The sequence below is a fragment of the Antedon bifida genome, chromosome 9, assembly GCF_963402885.1.
Source record: "Antedon bifida chromosome 9, ecAntBifi1.1, whole genome shotgun sequence".
NCBI classification, from domain to species: Eukaryota; Metazoa; Echinodermata; class Crinoidea; order Comatulida; family Antedonidae; genus Antedon; species Antedon bifida.
In genome coordinates this window covers 5129967-5149815 of record NC_136234.1, presented here as the reverse complement: position 1 = coordinate 5149815, position 19849 = coordinate 5129967, and the positions used below count along the sequence as shown (strand labels likewise).

Genomic DNA, 19849 nt, shown 5'->3' with positions numbered 1-19849 from the left:
GAAAAGAGAAATATTTAATATAATATTCTTCCATGATCTCACTAAGTTGTTCCACTGCTCTTACTACTGTGTGTGAAAATAACGTTAAAATGCATATTAAATGCAAATTAGATACTGTACTATTATAGTAATACCTGCATTTTTGCCAATGATAATTAAACCCATAATGCATTGCGTAGGCGGAAGCAATTTTTCTTGGGTTTCTTCAACATTGAGATAATAATATTATATAACATGTTTTTTCCTTAGTTAACAAGAAATAAACACGTTTAATAACGTTTGATATTAATGTGGTTCACCCCCAGATAAATTCTCACACGTATGATTACAAGCACGATGTGAACACATCGCATGATTCCCGGATGCTTAATAATGATTTTTGCCTTGGCCTCATAGAAGAAAAAAGAATGTTTCCCGGATGTCTTAACTCGCGCGTGTCGTAGGTTCGATTCCTCACTCCGGTCGTGTGCTCTGATCAACCAAAAGGCACGTAAGGAATATTTACATTCTAAATTCGCAATACAAATTAATGATGAAAATATATTGCAAGTCAAATTGAACGCAACTGTTCAGACCATTGTTAATCATGTTCGCTTTATAATGATACGCAGCTGTTTCTCTTCTTCTTTCCTTTCATTTGAATACTTTGTATCGCATAATGATAAACATTACTGTTTAGCTTCAAAATGTTAAACTGAAACAAAGAAAATAGGTTGTATGCTTAATTGCATTATGAGCATGTTTTCACTGGGTGCTCATTTATCCTCATTGGTGAATGTACCACTAATACCTTAAAGTGGTAACCAATACTGTATCTAGATTTGTCCAGTGTCATAGGAAAATACCGTGATACAGCATCACATGTTCATCGTTATTGTATGGCCTAATATGTGATACACATGTGATGCTGTTTTACGGAATGTTCCATGATACTGAGAAGTGAGGCTGAGATACAGCACTGTAAATCGGATGTAAGTGAATGCTGTACCAGTGAATGCAGGCAGAATGTCCACCACAATATCTTATTAATCCGTAATCCCTGCTATTAATCTGTAGGCCTAATGCTTTATCTTATTACTCAAGTTCATTTTCAGATGCAAGTATAACATTTTAATGTTTAATTATTCTAACGGAATAAATCAAATAGATACAATATCTATTACATCTTCATTTTAGTCTCATAAAATAAGAATTCTTGAGAAAAAAAATGTACGAAGCTATTATTTCCGACAAGACTTCATACAACATAATATTTTACAATATTTCTTTTTAACGAAAATATCAAAATTACAAGCCAAAAAATCTTGTGAAAATGAATATTAATGAGTGAATTCCTTGACCTCATAAATGGCTAACAAGCTAGATGAAATAAACCCCCCTGGGACAATAATACAATACAGTATAACACTAATTAACGCACTAAAACCATCAATTAAAGCTGCTTGTCGCCTCTGATATCAACATAGCGAGCTATTCCATGAAATTATAAATAATAATAAAAAAATTTGCTTTTAACATTTTTCTTTTCAGTTAATTACAATTCATATCAATTGGACCAAATATTATAATTGTTGAAACAAGATCCATACGGGCTCCGAGGTTCATAATGCGTGCTGACTCCATCGTATCGGGATATACTACACTAACATCTATAGTATGCACACGCGGTCTCTCATCAAAATGGCAAAAAAATATAACAAATGTTACATTTTACAAAATTCCTGGTGGTTGAGCCAAAAAAAAAAAAAATCAAATAACAAATTAAGAAAACCAAAACACAAATTTCCATTCTTTTATTTGTCATTTCTGCTCTTTTAAAAAGCGTTTACACGGGTTGACTGTAGGCCTGCTACCTTTCCCTAGCCGTCACTTATTCAAGGTTACTCCCGATTATAACTCTATTTCCTCCTGTGGTATATTCTTATAATTGCACTGTGTCTGTAACTTAATTGAGGGCCTGGAAGCTGGCAAACAAAGATACAACTAATGCACCAATAATAACTAAATGTAAACTGCTTTGTTTATTGATGCTGAATCCTGCTGAGCTAGACTTATATAGATTGCCAATTCTTCCTGGCTGGAATCCTTTCTTACTGTTGACGTTCGTGAAAATGTAAGGCTTTCCCTATAATAAACAAAAAATACAGGACATTTTTTATTAGTGTTATATATATCTTATGTAATTACGACAGAGCATACCAGAAAGAACATTCTTATTAGTAGGCCTATTCAATTCAATTAAATTTCTTTTATTTCGGAAATTTCATCCATATCAACAAACGTACAAACAGAAAAAGAAAAAAAAGAAAATTCGCAAACTCTAAGCTTAAATATATAGGACACTTCTCCATCTTGAGTTATCGAGCATAATGCTTAAACATTTTGCGTGTGTTGTCTTGATAAACATTTTGTTTTGTTATTTTGTTTAATAGTAATACATAACTGTATGTATTGAAATTCTTTTTAATGAGTAAAGATTTAAATTGAAATAGCCTGAAGTTAGAGATGCGCGGACGCTCGTCTGAGTGTAAGATATTTCCCGTTTGAGGTAACCGTACGAGGCCTATATTATTATATTGCAATATTGACCCCGTCGTACTAACTGTGTTATTTCGTATGGCAGCATAAATAAGGTAAAACCAAATTGATACATTATCGTAATGTACAACTACATGCCTAAACAATAAAGCAACACACGCCAGAGGCATTTTGATTTTATTTGATAAAGTGGAAAACACAAAACAGATTTATAATTCTTTGGAAATTGTCGCAATGATGAATGCGCTGGATTGAACGACGAGTCTCAAAAGGTCAGAGCAAGCAAATGAGATGCAACGTCTGCATACAGTATGATGTGTTACGGAGATATAGAGGGAAAGGTAAGGTAAAAGATGAACGTGATGTTGTGCACAGGTGGAGACAGGGCAGCCGGGGGCATAGGCATAGGCAGGTTGGGAAGAGGGCAGAACATAGGGGAAACAGCTGGTATTATGACAGTGCGTAGCGAATGAGAAACATTGCTACATCGCCATTGAATAAATAGGCCTCGAGAGAACACAGACAAACATACGCGACTGATAATTAGAAATTATAGTTAATAATGAAAAACATGAACAAATGTGAACATAATAATGATGTGCATTGATTCATATACTTTCGTGTTGATATTTGTCAGAAAATAACATAATTATGTTTGTTGATACAATAAAATAAAAAATAAAGATTGAATATGAAAATGTATGATATAAACATGATCATAGAAACGTAACATACGAACATATCAGAATAGGGATACGTCACACTGCGCACGCGTATACGGCACGTCGCACTGCGCACGCGTATAGATATACTGCACGTCGTAATCTCGGTCATCTTTTTCGAAACACTAATTTTCGAGTAACAAAACAAAATATTGAAATGGAGAAAGAATATTAGATGAAGCTTTTAGCCTCATTTGCCCGTTACAGAACAATACAAACTGTCCAGACACGATAGACGATAACTGGCATCGTAATGGATGTAACAATAACCCGAGGGAATATAGAATAATGTAGCGTAAAATTGATCGTCATGTTTTATCAATATTATGCGATGATGAGTATGATAACGTGATCCTTATTTAACGACAATTTGTACACTGAAGTCATAGTAATTATAATGCGATAAAATAAATTCACATTTAACACACCGGACATTACTAGGTTTTAGGAACATGATTCAAGAACATTCATATTAACTCACCGGACATTACTAGGTTTTAGGAACATAATTCATGAACATTCACATTGACACACCGGACATTACTAGGTTTTAGGAACATAATTCAAGTTCATTATGAATGCGCACATCAGTGCCTGCAACATGCACTAGCCTCGAGGCCTACAATCACCTACTTCCCACCACACCGCTCGCGAATTCCGCGCGCTGTGTCAATGGGACAAGCTACGCGGTTTTCCGCTTACCTTTACCGTTACCACTCGTCTGTGTAAATTGGCCTTTATATTGGCCAGTACAAGTTTTAAGAAAAAAGGTAAGCGATCATAAAACCTCATTTGAACAAACACACACTTTACTTAAAAAGTTTTCAAATTGTTATATATATATATATCTTACCCGAGTTGGACACGACAGGCGGCTACCTGGTACCCATGCGGTTTTCTTTGTTCCTACTGGCTCCATCTGAAATTGTAGGTACATATTACATTAGGATACATTATTTGATGGTTAGCCTATTTATTGTCCTTAAAATCAAACACTATTCATAAAAGTGCTATAAATGTCGCATTATTAAATACAATAATAATATTGAATATTAACATCATAGGCCTAACAGGGTTTGCCTTCACAATATCTCACCATGTTATTCCATAGACCAATTGCAGCAGTGGCATGACCTTTTGAACTTAAATGGAAACAATCAGGAGAGAAATATGAAATATCTGGTTCCCCTTTCTGAAATAAATAATTATAAAGAAATGTAGAAAAAAAGTAAATCAAATTACGAAATGATTTGATTTCGACATCGTTATTTGTAAAACCACATTAGCTCTGTATACACTATCAAACTAGTTTGACAAAAAAAGTGTGATGTGCCCAAATATGGTAGTGATATGACCAAAGACGGTAGTGATATGACATCATAATGTCCATAATTTTATGGGCACATCACATTTTTATCACATAAAGTTTGATAGTGTAGACAGAGCTTTATATCATGGTAAATGCTCTCGTCACAACAAACAACATTCATTATCGTCATCATTATAATCATTATCATTCAACATCATCATCATCATCATTTTATTAGTCGTCATTATCATCAAAATCAAAATCATCATCATCTAGTATAGCAAGTATGTTATACAATTACCATTGTCAATGGAACTCGTGTCTTGTGAAGGAATGGTTGTAACACTGCAGTGAAGTCAGGCTTCGAATCCAGCTCACCACTCTTGATCCGGGTCTCAAGTAATCGCTAGAGAGACAATATCAAAGAAAACTACTGTATCATCAATATAATACGATAGGCATGCTATGGATTGCTGTCGCAGTTAATCAGTTCAGCTCCTCCTGGGGATAACTGTGTTCTGGCTTTCCAGAACTCGTGGGAGTATTCTATCATGTTTTGGTAGGCCTACTTCATTCATGCAGTTATCAACCAGAACAAACGGGACACATGAATGTAAGCCAAACTGTTACATTCATTAGTTTTATATTCCTAAGCGTCGTGCATGTGAGTCATTCATTGATTCTAAGGTATAGAGGTTAGTAAGGCTATAGTGTTATCTTATGCTATTATATAATATATATATATATGCACTCGTACTGATGAAGTGTTGACCGAAAGTTCTGCTTATCTTTTCTGACTGTTTTACTTTATCGTTTTGATTTAGCTGTTTAGTTATTTTATATCTCCATTGAGATCCAGCCACTAGCATTGATTTTTTTCAGAAAATTATATGATAACTGTATAATCGAGATTTTTCAAATATTATCCTAATACCGTCCTTGAGATTATGGCATATTTCAAATAGTGAAAGTGAAAAAAAAAGAAAGATTGAAACTTGTTTTACCTGATAATCTTGTGTAACTTGGGTGAACTTTGCTTTGTCCTTATTGTTAAGAAACATTGCACAATCACAAAATAGCCTATAAATCAAACAGAATAATAATAACGTGATATGTTTAACATGTTAGGAGAAAAATGGTCGCCATTATCAAGTGCCTCTGTAAAAAGTTGCTATTGTAGCCGCATAGCGCCACGGAGCTATACATCGAAATTAGCAAGCTATTATTTTTAGAGAAGATTGTGCAAAACTCACAAATGAAAAGCGTCACATACTGGCCCACGTAGTACACCAACTTCAGGAACATTGAGCACACCAACAACATTCACTAATGTCCTAGGAAGCTAAACACAAATATGTTCATGTTTTAGTAATAAAAATGAAAGTACGATAGCAATGGGCCTAAAAGACTGTGAGTATTCGGATGTCGTTAATTAAGCAGAAGTGGAGCAAAATGGAAAACACATAGGCCTACTGTCTATTGAGTATTAAATTATGATGATGTCTTTTTTTTTTATTGTATGTATTATGTTTTATATGGACAGTTTGTCTGAAATAAAGTTGAATTGAACTGATACCTTTTGTTGTAATATTTTCAAGGCTGCCATAACGTTATCAACGTAGGCTTTTGGACTGTATAGTCTGTTGTTTTTACACCAGTCACAAAGATCGTTGGCGCCAATCAACAATGTGACAAGTTTCCAGTCATTTTGGAAATCTATTGCTGGATTCGATCGCATCTTTTTCACCAATCTCTCTGCTTGTAATGTCATATCTCTGAAACAAAACCGTGTCATGTCAGAAATGTTGTTGAAGTTTGGAAAATGTTTGAAGGTGACAAAATGCATATTTTATGTTGCACGCATTACTTTGACCCTTCCCATCATGCATTGTGCAATGACGTTCCTCGCGTTCAAGCTATTTGATAAACCTGATGAAGATGACTTACTTGGATAAATCGCCTGGAAAACCAACGCTCATTCCCGCATTTTTACTGTCCCAGCGACCCGTACCCGTACCGAATCCCTTCAGGTTAGGGTTGAATTTCTTTAGAATATCTAATAATATGAACAAAGATGGTTAATGTATTAGGAGAGAAAATAACTTTTACCTTTACGCATACTTTATTGTAGTCTGGATTCCAGAAAAAAGTTTCAAGTTTTATTTTACATTTTATGAAAATCATCTATTCACATATATCAACTATGGACATTTAATTGTTTTGATCAAACGAGTTTTTTTTCTTTGGTAGACCTTTAAAATCAATTAAATAACAGACAGAATGTGATGAGGCAGAAACATGTAGAGCGGCGGCGGCGGCGTTAATGCAATATTGTCATCATACTTACTTGCTATAGATGGCACCTTCTCGTACGTCTGATCACCTCCATGACTAGACGGACAGAACAAATGTTATTAGTTAGTCAACCGCGCATACATATTTTCAGTAATAGAATATTTACATTCCTTAAACATTAATGTTATTAAGCAGAATGAATGATTCACTTGCTTGCTAATGTGATATTTGTCGTCACAGAATATGCGGAAAAATTCAATCAAACGAAAAAAAAAATCGTATTTATTTGTATTTTTAATTCACATTATTATAATGTACCGTACCGTGACCTTCTTGTTTAAAATATTTGAATAACAGAATATTAATAATAAACATAAATGGCGAACAAACATATAAAATTGAAATGGGTACCGTAAATCTTCTAATTGTAAACCTGGGTTATTATTCTTTGATTGTTTTTTAGGGTGGGTTACTATTAGAAGAGGGGTTGCTATTAGGGTAGTGGGTTACTATTACTAATCTTGAATTAGGCACCTGAAAATAGTAACCCACCCCCAACTTTTCCGGTCAGCAACTCATAGCAATATAATAAAACAGTACGAATAAACAAATTTATTTTATAAACTCAAAAACACTCAATCCTCCCCCACTCCCAAGATCAACATGCATTATCTCCTTATTTTCAAAATACGGCTGCATCATAAGTTTTTGTGACTCTAATAGTAACCCCCATGGGTTACTATTAGAGCAGTGGGTTATTATTATAGATTGACTTATAAGGTCGATTACTATTAGAAGATTTACGGTATGTAATCATAACAAACCGCTTGGGGGCGCTAATTAGCCTATGTTTATAAAGGATACTATCTTTGATAAAGGTAGCAAAATCAATATACCTGAACGATTTTCCTCGATATTCGAACGCCAATTGCGGTAAAAGACATGCACCGGCTCCACTGGCTGCAGTGAGAGAATCTCCCATGGCACCGATAACTTTGATGTCTCCAGGACGAAGAAGATGTACTGTGAAAAGAGAGTTCTTTGTCAAAAACGAACAGAGTACCTTTCTATAACAGCAAAACCTTTGCGAGAGTCTGATGCACCATTTATTTTTGACATCTATCGTCATATTTTATTATAAATAAGTATTAATATGATAGGCCTAAATATTTTTTTGAAACGATTTCAAAATACTAACCATTTGTAGGTACAGCTCCAGAAGTACTGTTTGTCTTGCATGGAAATTGGAACGTTTTTAAACCCTATAAGATGAAACATTGATTAACATAATCTTGGTTAATATTGTAATCATTAATTATTCTTAAAGATATATTGACCTCCAAAACATAAAGTAATAGTACGTTTATTCTTAAAATTAAATACTTTTAGCAGTAACAGAAATTGATTTATAGCGCACCGATTGAAACATTGTCAAATAAGGCTATAGTGGACAAAAAGTATTTCAAATTAGTTTTAGATAAGTTCAAATTTAAAGATGGTGAGCATAAAGAGGTAAAATATCCAACATCAAGGCACATGAAAAGAAAGAGACCATTCCATCTTTAATGGTTTTGCAATTTGTTTTCATTTAGAAGGAACTCGAAGAACTTTGAAGAACAAACAAATACACATTAATTTGAACGGTGGCTATGAATAAGACTTTCCCCAAGTCTGTATTCATTGTCTTTTTTATGTTAGTCCACCAGTCGGCGTTTCGATTTTTTTTCTGAAAATACATACGTAATTGTGAGCATTATATTATACGTATGAGACGCCATTTGTGCCAAAATATTTATCTTTACTAATTACGGGCTAGAACCTAGTCTAGCTATGAATGAAAACCCGAGTATAAATTCGCAACAACCAGTATCATTATTACTTACTGGCCATGCTGGTTTTGTAAGGCAATCAGCGCCCAGTAAATCAGGTATATATGACGTAGGATTCAAACTTGGGAACGATGGTAACTTGATAAAATTAAGGAAACGTTCATACTTAGCTGAAAAAAAACACCAATAATTTCAAACCATTATTCATCAACAACGGATTAAAAATAGCTATCAAACATTTAGATCAATTACTATCAATCCACAACAGAGGTCATTATATCCTCTTTTTTAATGAAGAAAATGAAAGACGTGAACAAAACGACGGTTGAGTCACCGACAGGAGATGATGATGCATGAGTCAAAGTAGATAAAAAAAAGAAGAAACAATGATACAACATTGATTGGTGTAGTTTGAACAAATTATAGAAATTACAATTCATCTAGTTATTACTTTGCGCAGGTTAGGCCTATATTAGGATTTCCTTCTGACTAAAAGCCAGAGAACATGTGTGAATAATTAAGCTAATCAGTCTCTATACTATACTATAGTCTTATAGTTGTAACTTGGTATGATGTTGGTAGTCTTTCGATTTTTAGTAGGAACGTACATTCCAATTTTTGTATTTCTCTTGTTTTATTGTTAAATTTTGTTTCTTTGGACGCACCTTCACAAGTTGAAGTGTGCCACTAATAAAAAAAAGTGCAGTGCCAATAAACATGAGGCCTATTATATTTTTAATAAGACGGTATAAAACTAACAATATATAAATAAATATGAATAAGATCCAAATGCAGTAAGACTTCTCAGTGGCCGTTTTTCTATAGACATTTCTACTTTTAGCGATGCTGTACATTGTTATTGTATTAATATTTATAACTAAACGATATATAAATGTGTATATAAAATTAATAATGAATTAATTACTAATTCAACACAATCATATCAAACTAAATTTAATATAGGCCTACATTATACAAAAACATCAAATCAAACTATTTACTCTATAGTTAAACATCGTATAATCTATTTCTAAAAACACAATTTCAAACTTCTATCAACTAAAGCCGAAGTATAGTCATGTCCCGGGACCACACTCGATTGGTCACCACAGATAGACTTTCTTCATCAGTGCTTCAATGAATGGATGACTTTTGCGAGCAGGAACGCTAAGCCATATCCATTACCGTTTTGATTCCCGATCATTTTTTTTTACATTAGGCCCACAGAAACTAGTCTCAGGAGTTTTCTAATAAAAGTATATCAGCACCATTAACATTGATCTGATACAATGAAAAACATGGTTTGGTTGTATAGGCCTAGGCTATTGTAAAAACCTACCATTATCATTTATTACGATATTATTAAAGTATTGATTTTAAAAGGTGGAAAAGAGGCGTACTTACGGTTAATGCTGTGTCCCTGTGTCGGGCCTTGATTGCCTTGCCCCTGGTTACCTTGTCCCTGATTGCCTTGCCCCTGATTAGGCCTTCCTTGCCCCGGAATACCTTGTCCCTGATTGCCTTGCCCCTGATTAGGCCTTCCTTGCCCCGGAATACCTTTTCCATGATTGCCTTGCCCCTGATTAGGCATTCCTTGCCCCGGAATACCTTGTCCCGGAATACCTTGTCCTGGAATACCTTGTCCCGGAAAACCTTGTCCAGGAAAACCTTGTCCCGGAATACCTTGTCCAGGAAAACCTTGTCCCGGAATACCTTGTCCACGATTGCCTTGCCCCTGATTAGGCCTTCCTTGCCCCTGATTATGCCTTCCTTGCCCCTGATTATGCCTTCCTTGCCCCTGATTATGCCTTCCTTGCCCCGGAATCTGGGCCGATATCACAGACAATGTTAGAACAACACAGACTAATGCTAAGTATCGAAAACCCGCCATAATGGAGCGATTAAAGATCACAAGTAACCAGTACAGTGTGGTACACTGACACAAACGGGATCGCTTTAAATATTGAACGAAACAAAATGAGTGTCATTTATATACAACGTCACACGCATCCTTTGTCATTGACACGAAGGAAGTTTGCATTTATAGCCTGGTAACGTCTATATTAACCAGATTATATCTTGTAATTAGTTTAATTAAGTTAATTGATATTTTTACTTTTATTCAACAGTGGCCGGATCCAGGTGTATCCATTTTTATTTGATTTACCAATTCCTTCCTTAAGCTTGGTTCGCACTTTAACGCGATGCAAGGACGGTGTCATGTCTTTAGGCGCAAAACTGATAATTTGACCAATCACAAACAACAAGTTGATTGATTCATCATCGCGTTGACAAATTACTTATGTTGCGTGTACATCCTAAATTGCGTTACACCCAGTGCGAAACAAGGTTAAGTATAGACCTACTCCGAAAATGTAGCCTACGGTTGACGGTGACCCACATCCTTGGGATCAAATCAAAACCAAATGTTAAGCTTATAGTAAACTCAGTTTCATTTTTAAACACAACTCAGCGACAAAAACCAAGGCAACATTCTGAACATTATTTTTTTTTCAAAAAATGAAATTAGTTCATAATAATATAAACATTAAAACGTAAAAATTTATTTCTAAAAAAAATAACTAATCCTAAAATACTTTGGTCTATTATTTACTTGAAACTAGGATATATTAAATAAAAGTATACGCACACATTACTAATTATTGTTCTTATTTTAAATCATACAAAAGTTATTTATTATATTATTTTATTTATTATTCATTTTGCACAAAGAAATCGTTACTATCATTTACCTGTAAAAGAATACTGGGAAACCAACAGAACAATCAGAGAAAAAAACCGGATAGGTCACAAAGAGTAAAATTACCCTGTCACAAAAAGGTGTATCAATTGGATCTTATACTTTAATTAATATTTTATAAACAGATAGTTGAAATATCCCCACTAATTGAAATAGGTTTGTTTATAGGTTACAGTATTATTGCCTTTTTGACGAAAAATCCGTTCCCAATTCTTTATAACTAGCATCGTTTGCGTTTTAAGCTCTGTCTAGGCCTACACTATCAAACTTTATGTGACAAAAAAATGTGATGTGCCCATATATGAACATGATGTCATATTATACCGTATTTGGGTATACCACTAACATATTTGGGCACATCACACTTTTTTTGATAGTGTAGATAGAGGTTTAAGAGTATGGAGACATTTTCGAAACATAAGAATTGTTTAATTATATGCGACGAATTGGCACAAATATGGTTTAATTTTAATAACGTTTAAGCCTAAAGTTAGAATGCTTCATTGGACAAATAATCTACACAGGTATGTATCATCTTGACTCATATCCAACTTGTCATTATTGCGAAGCCTATTAATTTGAAGAGTTTTATGTTATTCTAGTTCAACCGTCGGACCATCGTAGGCCGCTACACCGTCTGTATTCGACCTCATGGTATTACTTTCAGTTTTAGTCATAGAGCAGCACTTGCGCCTCAGGAAGCTGATAAGTGGCAAGTTACTTATAGCGTGGTGGAAATCTGGAAGCTTTCTCCAGTAAATGAATGGGTTCAGGGCCGAGTTCATCAGGCCAAAATTGAGAAAAAAACATGCTAATTTACTGGCGAAAAAACAGTGTCTTGATGCAAAGTAATACTTAACGCAGATGCGAATAGCTTCGAAGCACCACGGTAACCAACAAACTCCAAAAACAACCACAATTACAGCGTACGCGCGTACTACGAGATGCGTACGTTTAAAGTCACCTTTTCCACCTAATTTCTTCTGTCTCTTTTTGTCCATTTTCCGCATACTATAAAAAATGGCAATATACAGACAAATCAAACTGATCATTGCCACTATAACACTGAACGGAGCGAATGTATACAGAAGCAAAATGTAATAGTATGGATAGGCTGTGAAAGGTAGAATAAACGATATCGTACAAATCCACATAAGTACGCAGAATATTATCAACTGTTTGGACGTGGCACCTCCACCAGGCGTCTTCGCTCTAACCACAAGAATGTAGAATCTCTCCACGGCGATGGCAAGGTTCGTGAAGATCGAAATCTGTATAAGAGCGACCGACATGCCATCCACGACGCTAGGTCGTCCGAATATCTGTATTGGCATCAGACAACCTGTCGTGACATCAGTAATGCACAGGCTGAATATCAGAATATACTTACGAGTTCGTAGTTTTTTGTTTGTAGCAAACGCCCAGAGAACAATGCCGTTTCCAAAGAGAATCATAACACTTATTATGACAAAGGATATAAAGTAGAGTAGAAGGAGATCCTTATCTTGGTAAATTACTGTCTTCCTAATGTCAGGCAGCGTACAATTGCTCGGATCAAAGTCTGTCGTGTCGTCCATGTTGGTTTCTAAGTATTCACGCTAACTGTAAGAAATGAAAACACGCAATGACAACAAATAATTAGCCACCGACTGAAAATGATCGAAATGTTATCGTCAAGGGGCAAACTCGCAATATTTGCGATACACAGAGGATGATCAACTATTTTCATCGTCTTACACCAATCATCTTATTACAGCTGCACAAACTACATTTAGTTTTCTCCGGCAGCAGTGTAAGTGGACCGGCAATATTGTTTAACCGGCCGCACCTTTTCCCGAAAAGTAAATCTGATGTGATGACGTGAAATTTGATGTACATGTTGGCCTATAATATCATCGCCTTGAACATGGATTAAATATTTTTTTGACTGATGTTAACGTTATGCTATCACAAATACGATTTTGTTAAATATGTTAAATAATTTCAATTTCAATTGCTTTTCTGGAAAGTTGAACTGTACTTATTTATGCAAGAAGCATTACCGCAAGAAAACATACATCCTATATTTAGAAACTATTTAATCTTAATCAATTGCTATACTCAATGATGAGAGAAGCACACAATTGTTGTTGATTGCGAACAATCATTTGAACACAGTACACTTTCTAGATGGTAGGTACCAACATGCTAGCTCTGATCTAGTGTTAAGAAGCTTGATTCGGCGGTGAATTTAATCCTACGTGCTTACGTGTCGTCGGTTCCCATACGTGACACTTTGCGTTGATACGTTGCGTATACGAATACCTAAAGCGTGGTTCCCACTAGGACGCAACGCAGTATTGACGCAAAGCGCTGTATTGCGTAATCACAAGTGGGAACCGACGACGCAATAGTGCTACAAACATCGCAGGTTTTATTTCACGCAGACGGGGGCAAACACAATTATTGGACGGGCATTTTTTTACGTTGCATCGCTAGTGGGAACCAAGCTTTACTAAACCTGAGCTTAAGGCTTTATGTTACTGAGGAGATAATTCAGAGCTCTGTATCACATTTTATTCTACTGTAACGGTATCTATAAAGCATTTCATTAATTTACCATCAATGCAATTCCATGTGAAGTGCGTGTCCATCATAAATGGATGTACAACTAGGCCGATGATGTTGATTATGAGTAATCAACTCTGGTGGTTTATTTTGGCAACTTTCACATTTGAAACATTTAAAGATCGGCAAGTTATTTATAGCTTCGCGGAATTCCGGGAACCGTCTCCAGTATATGATAACATTCACTGCTGAATTCAATAACCCAAGATTTAACAGAAACAGTAGAGCTGTTGACGCTTCGTAGCAGTGTTCACTATCTGGTGTCAAATACATCTCGAAGCTTATGCGGATTGCTTCAAAGCTCCATGGTAACCAACAGATTCCAAGCGCGATTACGATCTTATAATAAGCTCGTACTACGAGTTTTGTTCGTTTGAAATCACACTTGCCTAACCTCTTTTTCTTCTGTTTGTCTATTTTACGTATAGTGTAAAATATAGCCACGTATACGGCACTGACGGCAGCCATCGTAACCACTACACTCCAAGGACCGAAAGTGTAGATAAGTAAAATGTAGTAGTACGGATATATTGTCCATGGTAGGATAAACCCGAGTGTGCAAGCCCATAACACTACACGAAATACAATTAGTTGCTTTTTTGTTGCTCCTCCTGTCGGTTTCTTCGCTCGAACGACTAAAATGTTCAATCTATCGACAGCAATAGCAAGATTGGTTAAAATCGAGATTTCCAGCAAAGCGACAATTATCGCATCTGCTACACTCGGCGGTGAAAACAGCTGTATTGCTACCATAACACCAGTGATCATGTCAGTGAGACATAAGCTAAACACCAATATGTACTTTGTTGATCGCAGTTTTCTGCTTTTGGTAAATGCCCAAAGAACAACGCCATTTCCAAACAGAATTAAAATAGTTATCACGAGAGCAAGCAGATATAATATATACAGTAGATGTTTATTTTGGTACAGAGTAGTAGTTTTCAAATCAGGAAGGGTACAGTTTCTTGGATTGAAGCGTGTTGACTCCTGCTGGTGGTACGTCACATTCGAGTCCATCTTCATCTAAACTATATTACTAATTAACATTTCATGCCTATATTTCTGGTTCTTATTGTCGATTTAACAGTTTCCGGTGGTACTTTGTTGTTTCCTCTTGTCAAGGCAAAGTAGGGCTATAAACAATATAAGCATTGAACGAAAATACATCGTTTTGTAAATCACCAAAGAGATTATACTTAGTCTCGTGTATGGCGCGCCACAAGCTGTCATTATTCGAAAATAAAGATATCTCTATTAATAGAGATATCTCTATCTAAAACTAATATATCTCTATTAAAAACTAAGATATCTCTATCTAAAACTAAGATATCTCTATTAAAAACTAGGATATCTCTTTTTAAAATTAAGATAGGCCTATCTCTATTAAAAACTAAGATAGCTCTATTGATTAAATACATGACAGCTTGGCGCGCCATACTAGTTGTTAATTCCCAAGTAAACTGAAGGATGTCTATGTAGTCAAGTAGACCTCCTCAAGAATCAGGATTTAAGCAGGCAATTAGATTAATTTGTACGCGAAAAATGAACACTGTCTCGTAGCCTAAACCTTTTTTTACTTTTCACAATTTCAATTGTTCTTGCAGTAGTTTCTAATCCCCTTTTAACTTTCATAAAAGGTTTTAAATTTTAAAACCAACTAAACTTCAAAAATATTAAAACACTTTTGAATAACTGCATAATTGTACGATAATTGTAGGCGTATTATATAAATCAAGTGAAGGACTTTGATTTGATTTTCAAAGTACAAAATAATAGTAACCAATAATTGTACTGTATTTATGTACACAACCATAGCATATAATACTAATATTTAAGTAGCCCTAGTTGATCTCGACTGACCTTTTATTAGACAATAAAAAAAGCTGTTATGATAGTGCAGAAATTAACTGACAACAGTAGGGCCAATTTAATAGGCCTACCAATTAAAACAAGACTAAAAAACAAACACAGTAGAACACTTGTTAAGGGAACATCTACAGTACAAAGTGTGCACTAATTGGAGTTTGTCGCACAGTAGTGTTTTAACATTATAATATACGACATTACTTTTATTCGTTTTGCGGGAAAGTGTCCCCTTTAGGCGTCCCCCGAATGAGGGGTTCGGCTATACAATAAATATATAAACAGAGTTTATGCAAGACAACTTTGATTTCTATTAATAATTCATGCGTACGAAGAAAAAGAATAAAACTTACCTCACTTACAAAAGATTTCAAAATGTTTGTAATACCAGCAAACCTCTGCCTGCACGTTTGTCCAAGAGTCATAAACCTTTATCCTTACTTACCTACGACAAGGTAACAGCGCTAAATACTTGATGTTATGGAATATAATACAGCATTTAAACCATATTATTTGTAAACTCTATAATCCCCTTTGACTTTGTGTATAGATATTGTTTTACGTTTTTTTATTATTAAAGTGGATCATCTTGAGAATGTAACCTTTCTTAATAACTTTAATAGCTTTTTAATAGCTCAAGAAAATCAAAATTCTTGTCTTGAAATCGAGTTTTAAAAAAACAGAAGACCGATTTTCAACTTTATATTAATATTGTAAATAATATTAGGTTTTATAAATAAAAAATAAATTTAAATTATGTTTTTTTGTATTTATACATGTACATTGTTAAAGATGTATTGTCTCCCTGAAAAAATATTTTTCTTAAATTTTTTTGTTGAATATGCAATTTTAATGTCACATAATAATTATCCACTTTGACCAAAAATTGGATCGAAAAAAATGTATTTACCTGAAAAAAACTGTAATTTAAAGCAAAAAATTGTCAAATTGGCTGCCAGCCAATGGTTTTTGGTGAAATTTAACCATTTATGTCATTTTATAAGTGAAAACATTATTTGTTTTCATTTTTTTTTCTATGGAAGTGATTAACTTTATTAAAACTACAAAATAACATATTCAAAGTCTGATTTAATTAATCTTCATTTTTCATGTTTTTGGGGGACAATACATCTTTAAGTGAACAAATGAATATGCATTGGAATTTTAAGATTATATTTTTGTTTCCTTCTTTAATTATGGAAAAAACGGCAACAGTTATGTATAAATATAAACAATCTCAATACTTAATACAGCTGACAAAACATATTTTATTTCTCGATATTTATTGCTTCTATGTTATGTGTTATTGTTATTATGTTATTTATTGTTTCTATTATATCGTTTCATTTTGTTTTATCTAATGTTATATCTTACTGTTTATTTTATATATGGAGTAAGTACAAAACCTGTATTTGGCTTTAGTCTATTCTCATTCTTTTGGGTTATTATTCATTGGTGACCAAATAAATTTAATATTTTTATTATCAAACTCCTGTGTGGAATGTAATTATGTTGGTAGTACGTTTAGTTGAAGACAGTAGTTGAAATGTGATAAGATACAATGATTCTATTACAGTAAATAAATACACTTTATTAATTTTATTTTCAAATTTAATTTAGTAAACTTATTACAAGATACCAGTACCAGTATCATCATGTAATTTATATGGGAATAAATTTAATGTGATGATTAAATACTAAAGTACTGAAATAGTTATTATGCAGTTATACTGTGATATTAAAATTAAATCATGATATATATTATTATAACTGTAAATTTACTAGTTTTTAACCCATCAAGGTCTATGGGGTCACAGTTTTTTAAAGAGTACCATAAACTTAGAATATCTTTTCTTTTGTCAAGATTTTTCAACATTTTTAAATACAAGAATATTTCTGGAGTTTCTTTGCCTTTGAAATTATTTTTAAGTCACGAAAATGGTACAGCGCCCCCTATAGTTGATCAATATTTTTTTTAATAGTTTTGATTCAAGCTGTAGTTTTATTTTGTACCATACTTATCTCATAATTGAATAATTTTAAACATAAATATATCTAAAAAAATAATTTTAGGCATACTTTTTTCTTTCTTATTGTTGTGTTTAATATCAGTTGAGTAATTATAAATGTTGTGTTCTTATTAGTTAAGTACCTACTCTAAAACCACCATCACATAGTGGCGTTTAGGAAGTGTAGCAACTCGGCTCGGTTTCTGTCACGCTACATATGCAGCACCATGTGTTACAAAGTCACAATCAATTACCATAGGAGAAAAAAAAAAAAAAAAAAAACTATGGTTAATTTGTTTCTTTATTACTTCTAACGTAGGCTGAATAATAAAGTTTTTAGATTGATTTTTAGAACTAGTAAATTAAGTTTTTTAGATTAATTAATTACAAAATGAAAGAAAAATCTTACTTCTTTGTCCTTACTGCTTTTCTTCATCTTCATTTTTATCTTCTTTCCTGAAATAATACTTCTTGATGATTCCTTGTCTTTTTGTTCTTTCATAAACTAGGGAAAAAAAGAAAGGAAAAGTAAGTAATGCTATGGTTACAGAACTTTTATCAGAATCACTGTAGTTTATTAGCAGTTGGTACCCATTTCTACACATGGGTGCACAACAGAGTCAAAGATAACACTGAGTAACTTACTTTTGATAACTGAACTGGTCCAGCATTTTTGTCTGATTTACTCTTTTTGGATTTCTTTTTCTTGTTCTTCTGAAATGAAAAATGTGATACAAATAAATGTATAGAATAAAATACAATTCAAACCATGTAGTAGTAGTATGTACGATGAGGCTTGTCTGTTTTTGTAGTGATGAAAGTGCGCCCTCCTCTATGTAACGGTATACGAACCTTGAGTTTCTTCTTTTTTTCTCTGGCTTTCTTTTTCCTTCTGTCTACTACAAAATAATCATAAATAAAATTGTTATAAAAATGAAATCTTCTTTTGTTCTCACTAATTCTTGAATATAGATCGTCAATGCAACAATTTACAACATTTGAACAACAATTTAGTTAATATTCAAATAGAAAGGTTTATTGTAGAATGTGGGATTGCGATAGAATATAAATTTAAAATTAACGTACATGAGGAGTCGGAAGAATCTGAACTTGAGTCACTGGAATCACTCTTCCCCTTTTTCCGTCTGGATTTATGTCGGTGTTCAATCTCGGAATCACTGGAATCTGTAGAACTGCTACTGCTGCTGGAGGAGGAATGTCTTTGTTCCTTTTTCTTCTTGCTTTCTTTGTTCCGTTTTCTTGATCTACTTCGAGACGATGAACTGCTGGAGTCTGATGACGTTGAACTTGACCGATGTTTTCTCTTTTTGGGTTTCTTTTCTCGCTGTGTGTCCTTGCGTGATATCCGATGATCATCTTTTTTGTCAATAGAATTACTACTTTTATGTTTTAGTTCACTTTTATACATGTTTAAAATACTGGTACCAACTTCCACTAGAAAGAAAAAAAGACAAATTGTTTATGTGTATTGATTTGAATGAATTAAATCAAACATTATTATTTCATTTCATTTTTGTCTTCAATTCTCGTTTCAAAAAAAAATATGGGGCGAATCGACTCTATAACTACAACAACGGCCAGCTAGGCCTACTACTACTAGTAAGTAGCATTACAATATACTTAGGCTATTAAATAAGGGTTAAGAAGAAGGCCTGGCTAGCTAGATTAGATAATGATACTCAACTATTCCGCTAGCTAAAACTTGGTTAGGTGATAGAAAATAAGCACATATAAATACCTTTATTTTATATGCATAGAAATTTATCTTTCTTAGATATTAAAGTAGGCCTCAGTTTCTATAAATAAACTCCGACGACTCAAAACAACTCAACACGTCGCTCACTTCACTTTACAACGGATGCGAACCACAAGTTTTACAATATTGCCAGAGACAA

The 19849-nt window shown here is 33.9% G+C and overlaps 2 protein-coding genes across 12 annotated transcripts; both read right to left on the bottom strand.

The window, feature by feature from the left end:
- Positions 1-1797: 1797 nt before the first annotated feature.
- On the bottom strand, positions 1798-10634 carry LOC144851691 (phospholipase B1, membrane-associated-like). Of its 8 annotated transcripts, none has more exons than XM_078709279.1 (15): positions 10392-10634; positions 10302-10346; positions 10098-10250; positions 8748-8863; positions 8063-8126; positions 7761-7887; positions 6917-6960; positions 6517-6625; positions 6146-6344; positions 5823-5911; positions 5574-5649; positions 4871-4975; positions 4357-4452; positions 4114-4179; positions 1798-2125 (listed from the first exon to the last, which is right to left on the bottom strand). In XM_078709279.1, exons 1-15 carry the CDS (start codon positions 10582-10584, stop codon positions 1946-1948), a joined length of 1662 nt encoding a protein of 553 aa, XP_078565405.1. In that variant the 5' UTR covers positions 10585-10634; the 3' UTR covers positions 1798-1945. The 8 variants fall into 8 exon arrangements, with proteins under 8 accessions (XP_078565405.1, XP_078565406.1, XP_078565407.1 ...); XM_078709280.1 differs by having other exon boundaries at positions 10098-10214; XM_078709281.1 differs by having other exon boundaries at positions 10098-10199; positions 10302-10376; positions 10407-10634.
- A 665-nt stretch (positions 10635-11299) lies between these two features.
- Positions 11300-19831, bottom strand: LOC144851374 (sphingosine 1-phosphate receptor 2-like). Of its 4 annotated transcripts, none has more exons than XM_078708798.1 (6): positions 19693-19831; positions 19020-19388; positions 18786-18832; positions 18579-18647; positions 18343-18438; positions 11300-13056 (listed from the first exon to the last, which is right to left on the bottom strand). In XM_078708798.1, exons 2-6 carry the CDS (start codon positions 19360-19362, stop codon positions 13048-13050), a joined length of 564 nt encoding a protein of 187 aa, XP_078564924.1. In that variant the 5' UTR covers positions 19363-19388; positions 19693-19831; the 3' UTR covers positions 11300-13047. The 4 variants fall into 4 exon arrangements, with proteins under 4 accessions (XP_078564924.1, XP_078564920.1, XP_078564921.1 ...); XM_078708795.1 differs by lacking the exon at positions 11300-13056 and adding an exon at positions 17490-18144; XM_078708797.1 differs by lacking the exon at positions 11300-13056 and adding an exon at positions 17490-18144 and having other exon boundaries at positions 18579-18644.
- Positions 19832-19849: the final 18 nt, after the last annotated feature.

What these genes read in the sequence shown, in the direction of transcription:
- LOC144851691 (XM_078709274.1), bottom strand. Translation starts at nt 10,584, where the DNA reads ATGGCGGGTTTTCGATACTTAGCATTAGTCTGTGTTGTTCTAACATTG. An exon ending in CACGAGTTCCATTGACAATG is followed by an intron (nt 4,453 to 4,870) that starts GTAATTGTATAA and finishes TATTTATTTCAG; the next exon opens with AAAGGGGAACCAGATATTTC. An exon ending in TTGGTCTATGGAATAACATG is followed by an intron (nt 4,180 to 4,356) that starts GTGAGATATTGT and finishes CTACAATTTCAG; the next exon opens with ATGGAGCCAGTAGGAACAAA.
- LOC144851374 (XM_078708794.1), bottom strand. Translation starts at nt 13,031, where the DNA reads ATGGACGACACGACAGACTTTGATCCGAGCAATTGTACGCTGCCTGAC.